A 6766-nucleotide genomic window follows, 5' to 3' on the forward strand; every position below is an offset into this window, starting at 1 on the left:
CTGAACTGTTCATCAGCACTGAACCGTTTCAACATTCCTTCAGACCAGTGGAGGCTGGTGGGAGGAGCTATATGAGGATGGACTCATTGTAATGGCTGGAATGGAATCAATGGAACGGTATCAAACACATGGAAATGACATGTTTGACTCCATTCAATTCCAGCCATTACAATGAGTCCATCCTCATATAGCTCCTCCCACCAGCCCCCTCTGCCTCAGACTGAATTGGTGTGAAGTCGCTGTCAGATGTCCTCAGTCTAGTGTGTTACTGAAGCCCAATGACACAACAATGAGGTTTGGATGAGAGAAAACGTGGAATAGAGTGAAAATGATGGGGTTCTAGTTTACTTGTATAGAAATAGTTTGAATTGTTTGGATTCTGAGAGGGTTTTGTGAAGGAAAGTGTTTGTGATGGATTCAAACCCGACGACATGACACTCAAGTTTTAAGTTCTATTTTGGTTCGGTCTGACATGAAGGAATTGTTCTTGGCCAAGTCAACTATAACGGTTTGTTTATTTTTTACAACTACACTATATGGAAGAATTGGACATACTGTAAGACTACCAATTGACACGCGGCATTGTCAGCAATGAAGGACGGATGGGCCTGGTATTTCATAGGATATAATTATGTATGTAGAAGTTTGGATAGAAAACGTATATACAGGAGTGGACAGTAATTTCTCGATTTACCCTGCTAGCCAGCCTCTTGTAGCTCATTGTGTACGTCTTGGGTCTGTGTCTTGTGGTGCTACAGACAGTCACTATATACTTTTTCTATCCAAACTTCTACATACATAATTATATCCTATAAAATACCAGGCCCATCCGTTGGATTTATTTACATTGTGGTCTCAGCCTACTTTCATGAGACAAGGAACCTTGGAAAAGACATTACTGATGTCTTGACCTCAAATCAGTCAAATCAAATTGTATCAGTCACATGCTTTGTAAACAACAGGTGTAGACTAACAGTGAAATGCTTACTTACTTGTCCTTTTCAAACAATGCAGAGTTAAAGATAAAAAAAAAAAGTAGATATACAGTATACAGAATCTACAGTACACTACCGCTCAAAAGCTTGAGGTCACATAGAAATGTCCTTGTTTTTGAAAGAAAAGCACATTTTTTGTCCATTAAAATAAAATAAAATAGATCAGAAATACAGTGTAGACATTGTTAATGTTGTAAATGACTATTGTAGCTGGAAACGGCAGATTTTTTATGGAATATCTACATAGACGTACAGAGGCCCATTATCAGCAACCATCACTCCTATGTTCCAATGGCACATTGTGTTAGCTTATCCAAGTTATCATTTTAAATTGATCATTAGAAAACCTTTTGCAATTATGTTAGCACAGCTGAAAACTGTTGTTCTGGTTAAAGAAGCAATAAAACTGGCCTTCTTTAGACTAGTTGAGTATCTGGAGCATCAGCATTTGTGGGTTTGATTACAGGCTCAAAATGGCCAGAAACAAAGACTTTCCTCTGAAACTCATCAGTCTATTCTTGTTCTGAGAAATGAAGGCAAATCCATGTGAGAAATTTCCAAGAAACTGAAGATCTCGTGTACTACTCCCTTCACAGAACAGCGCACTACCGCTAACCAGAATAGAAAGAGGAGTGGGAGGCCCCGGTGCACAGCTGAGGAAGAGGACAAGTACATTAGAGTGTCTAGTTTGAGAAACAGACCCCTCACAAGTCCTCAACTGGCAGCTTCATTAATTAGTACCCGCAAAACAGTCTCAACGTCAACAGGGAAGAGGCGACTCCAGGATGCAATGACTTTTCTAAGTGACCCTAAACTTTTGAACGGTAGTGTATATATATACAGTACCAGTCAAAAGTTTGGACACACCTACTCATTCAAGGGTTTTCTTTATTTGTACTATTTTCTACATTGCAGAATAATAGTGAAGGGATCAAACTATGAAATAACACATATGGAATCATGTACTAACAAAAAAGTGTTCAACGAAACAAAATATATTTTATATTTGAGATTCTAAAAGTAGCCAACCTTCTCCTTGATGACAGCTTTGCACACTATTGGCATTCTCTCAACCAGCTTCACCTGAAATGCTTTTCCAACCATCTTGAAGAAGTTCCCACATATGCTGAATACTTGTTGGCTGCTTTTCCTTCACTCTTTGGTCCAACTCATCCCAAATCATCTCAATTGGGTTGAGTTTGGGTGATTGTGGAGGCCAGGTCATCTGATGTATCATTAAGATTTTGCTTGTGCTTAGCTATATTATTCCATTTATTTTTATCCTAAAAATATACCTAGTCCTTGCCTGATGACAAACATACCCATAACATTATGCTGCCACCACCATGCGTGAAAATATGAAGAGTGGTACTCAGTGATGTGTTGGATTTCCCCAAATTTAACACTTTGTATTCAGGACAGAAAGTTAATTTCTTCATAACAATTTTTGCAGTTTTACTTTAGTGCCTTATTGCAACCAGGATGCATATTTTGGAATATGTTTTATTCTGTACAAGCTTCCTTCTTTTCACTCTGTCATTTAGGTTAGTATTGTGGAGTAACTACAATGTTGTTGATCCATACTCAGTTTTTTCCTATCACAGCCATTAAATTCTGTAACTATTTCAGTCACCAATGGTCTCATGGTGAAATCCTGAGCGGTTTCCTTCCTCGCTGGCAACTGAGTTAGGAAGGACGCCTGTAACTTTGTAACGACTGGGTGTATTGATACACCATCCAAAGTGTAATGAATAACTTCACCACCCTCAGAGATATTCAATGTCTGCTTTTTATTTTTACCCATCTACCAATAGGTGCCCTTTGCGTGGCATTGGAAAACCTCCCTGGTCTTTGTCGTTCAATCTGTGTTTGGTAATTCACTGCTCGAATGAAGGACCTTAAAGGTAATTGTATGTGTGGTGGACAGAGATGAGGTAGTCATACAAAAATCATGTTAAACACTGTTATTGCACACATTGTTACACCATGCAACTTATGTGAGTTAAGCCACTTTTTACTCCTGAACTTATTCAGGTTTGACATAACAAAGGGTTTTAATACTTGACTGAAGGCATTTCAGCTTTTCATTTTTAATGAATTTGTAAAAATGTCAAAAAACATAATTCCACTTTGATATTATGGGGTATTGTGTGTAAGCCATTTTAAATTCAGGCTGTAACACAAGAAAGTGTGGAAAAAGTCAAGGGATGTGAATACTTTCTGAAGGCACTGTAGGTTGAAAACGTCAGCTGGTCAGCGCATGCTCTGAGTACACGTCCTGGTATTCTGTCTGGCTCTGCAGCCTTCAAACCACTAATTACAGAAGAATTCATGACAAATATAAAACCTTGTCTTATATTTCTTTACTTCAGAAAACAGTTCTACATTTAAAAACATCATTCATTAAAAAAATCTAATACAAATTCCTGTACAATAGGGACATTTCAGACCATAATTCAAAAGTGAACATGCTTCCTTCCCTGCTATTCTGCAATGCAACCTATAATGCCACACTGCTTTGGAACAGTTGAAACAAGGGGGATGTATTTAATGCTCGAACAGGCTTTGCCTTACTTCTTCAGTGACATCACTGACTACAGTCTATGGAAACCCATTCCATCCAATGTCAGACTACTATGAATTTAGGTTTCTATGAAAGCAATGTGCAATAAACATCCCAATAAAGACATGGAATGTAACCATTGCTAGACTACTAAGTGGTATGAATGTGTCATGGTGAATGAATGTTTGTTTGACTCCATGTCTAAGTTAACCCAGCAAGAGTAGTTACTGAAAGTAGACTTCTTCAACTGGCCCAAGTAGGCCCTCTAGAGTTGTTATGAGGCTGGTACAGATATGTCTGTGCTACACTAACCTTATCCCCAGGCTAACTGTCTGTGCTACACTAACCTTATCCCCAGGCTAACAGCTAGAGAGAGACACAGCTGGTGGACAAGACTAGTGCTACAGTATATCCACTTTGTGCAGTTATCATTCAAACCAAGTCATTCCTTTAACGCTGAATAAATAAATGAACGCATCACTCCCACACACACACACACACACACACACACACACACACACACACACACACACACACACACACACACACACACACACACACACACACACACACACACACACACACACACACACACACACACACACACACACACACACACACACACACACACACACACACACACACACACCTTATTAGGTGTTTTTACCACAGTGTAGACTGAGTTCAACAGTCCTTTGAGGAAAACAAACAGATGAACAACAGATAAGACGATCCAACTAAGTGGTAATAAGGGAAATGCAGTGACTGTAGCCATAGTAGTGAACCATTTAAACCACCAGTGGTGCCAGAAGGACCGGGGTGGTGGTGGTGGCTGAGGGTTCGATGCCCGGGACCAGGGGCCGTTCTGGGTCAGGGGGAGGACAGGCCTTGTTGAAGCGGAGGTCCAGGATGTGTTTCTGCAGGTGTCTGATCCAGTCCTCCTGTACTGACTGAGATCCATGGAACACTGCCTCACAGAACCTGAGGGATGGAATAGAACAGAAAGCAAGAGAGAGAAGGTTGGTTAATATTAATATACAAACAGACCAGCGCTTAAACCACTTTCTGTGAAACATTGTGGAACCTGTAGTGCAGAGACCCTCGTACGATGCCAATAATAAATCATACAAGTGTGTGACCTCAGGCAATCTGAGTTCAGCGTACATCAAACTATCAGCATTTTGGCAATCAGCTCACCTGCACTTGAGGGTGTACTCTTTGCCCACTTGTTTGACCAGAGGAGTGGAGGGAGGCCTGGGAACCAGGGAAGGGATGTTTCCTGACCGGGGGGGATGTTGAGAGCCGCCGTCCCCCTCTGCTCCCTCCGTATGGGCGGTGTGTTTAGGGACCCGCCGCTCAAAACCTGGCAGACGGGTTGGAAAGGGGTTTCAAATCAGTCTACCATAGCTTAACGTTGGTTTTATCAGAGCGAAAACAGGTAGAAAGTTCTGTAGGGGGTGTGTATGTGTGTGTGTGCGTACATGCACGTTTGAGTCGGTTTCCATCTCTCACCTCTAGGAGAGCGTATGTGGTTGAAGTCTCCTCTAGCCCCCTGGGACTGCGTATGAGTGACGGTATGATGGTTATATGACGAGTGTCCAGTCTCCCCCTGTGACCTTTGACCTTGAGCTGCCCTGGACGAACCCCCAGCGACCCTGGCCACCTCTCGGCCCGCCCTGCGCCCCAGCCCCACAGCCCTCTGGGCTCCCGAGGGGAAGGAGCTTGAGTCTGTGGAGGGAAAGTGGGACGGGGCGTTCCTCTGGAAAGGGAAAAGGAATCAAGTGTTGGTGAAATAGTTTTCCCTCTAAGTTGGATTGGTAGTAGAAATAGCATACAGCACACACAGAGACTGATGTTAGCAACTACAGACCACTGTTATTCTATTGGTGTCAACCTGCCACTTTGCTCTCAATTAAAATCAATATCTGTCCACTCCACAAGCCTCAGCTACTGTTTAGAAAAGCAAGGACGAAACCCAGCCGCTCTCCGAGACTGAGAGTTGAAGCACTCCTGTCACAGAACTAAGCAGCTGGAAAGTGCCTAAACGTCATGCACTTGAGGGGATGTGATTGTCACTTGCTTTTAATCCAAGATTCGGTGATCAGCCCCACTGCCACAGAGCAATTAGATCCAAACCTAATGGGCGCTATACTTAATCAATAAGGCCAGAGGGGGTGTGGTATAAGGCCAATATACCATGGCTAAGGGCTGTCCTTATGCACGATGCAACGTGGAGTGCCTGGACACAGCCCTTAGCCGTGGTATATTGGCCATATACCACAAACCTCCGAGGTGCCTTATTGCTATTATAACCTGGTTACAAACGTAATTAGAGCAGTAAAAATAAATGTTTTGTCATACCTATGGTATATGGTCTGATATACCATGACTATTAGCCAATCAGCATTCAGGGCTCGAACCACCCAGTTTGTAATAGAAGATGTAACACTCACCTTAAACCTGATGTTGCGGTCACCGTCGCGGTACTGGCGGTGGATCTCCGCGCCTTGTGGGGCTGCCTCTGGATCCAGGCGCTGAGCAACTCGATGGGGAGGCCTTCACACCCTCTGCCCTCCACTCCTTAACCCCCAGCTGGCGGAGGTGAGCCCGGGCGTGGCTCGCCAGCGCCGTGCGGTTCTCAAAGTCAAAGCCGCACAGCTCACAGCACGCATCCCGGCTGGAAGGAGAGAAGAGGACGGGGGGTTAAAAACAGACGTTTTGACAGTTGAAGCGTTTCTCGTGATAAACGTTTCTATTTCAGCACTAATTACTAGGCAGGTTACAGAGTTGATTTATTTTTTTACTAATAATGGAATCAGTCACCTTTGGCAAGAGCATCTGCTAAATACAATTGCCATCACAGCTGCAATGGAAAACAGTTGCCTGCCACAAATAACCTGGCTGAGATCTGCTGGTCAGGCGTGAGCACTGTTAGTTTACCAGACTGAGAGGATCCATTCTTATCAGGGGAAGGCTTGTCGTTGAGGGAGTAGTCCAGTGGAGGAGTGAAAGTCCTCTTAGAGCCCTGGGGAGCCCACGAAGGCTCCGAGGACCTCTTGTGATTGGCCCAGGCCGGGCCGGCGCTGGAGTGAGAGGACGATGGCTCCCTCTTGACCTACAACACAATACATCTTTAATGAGCCATTTCAACAAGTTTTTTGCCATCACAGCCCCCAATCAGAGGAAGGACTGTCAAAGACTTCAGCCA

The 6766-nt window shown here is 43.4% G+C and overlaps 1 protein-coding gene across 1 annotated transcript in view; it reads right to left on the minus strand.

The window, feature by feature from the left end:
- Positions 1 to 3339: 3339 nt before the first annotated feature.
- Positions 3340 to 6766, minus strand: part of LOC124016418 (protein Wiz-like) — a 3554-nt gene continuing 127 nt past the window's right edge. The window contains exons 2-6 of the mRNA XM_046331979.1: positions 6456 to 6673; positions 6012 to 6114; positions 5071 to 5317; positions 4756 to 4921; positions 3340 to 4539 (exon numbers count right to left, since the gene is read on the minus strand). Of these exons, the coding sequence (XP_046187935.1) occupies positions 4347 to 4539; positions 4756 to 4921; positions 5071 to 5317; positions 6012 to 6114; positions 6456 to 6673 (927 nt within the window). The 3' untranslated portion in view covers positions 3340 to 4346. The remainder of the gene's footprint in view (positions 4540 to 4755; positions 4922 to 5070; positions 5318 to 6011; positions 6115 to 6455; positions 6674 to 6766) is intronic.

Source organism: Oncorhynchus gorbuscha, linkage group LG26 (assembly GCF_021184085.1).
Source record: "Oncorhynchus gorbuscha isolate QuinsamMale2020 ecotype Even-year linkage group LG26, OgorEven_v1.0, whole genome shotgun sequence".
Classification (NCBI taxonomy): Eukaryota; Metazoa; Chordata; class Actinopteri; order Salmoniformes; family Salmonidae; genus Oncorhynchus; species Oncorhynchus gorbuscha.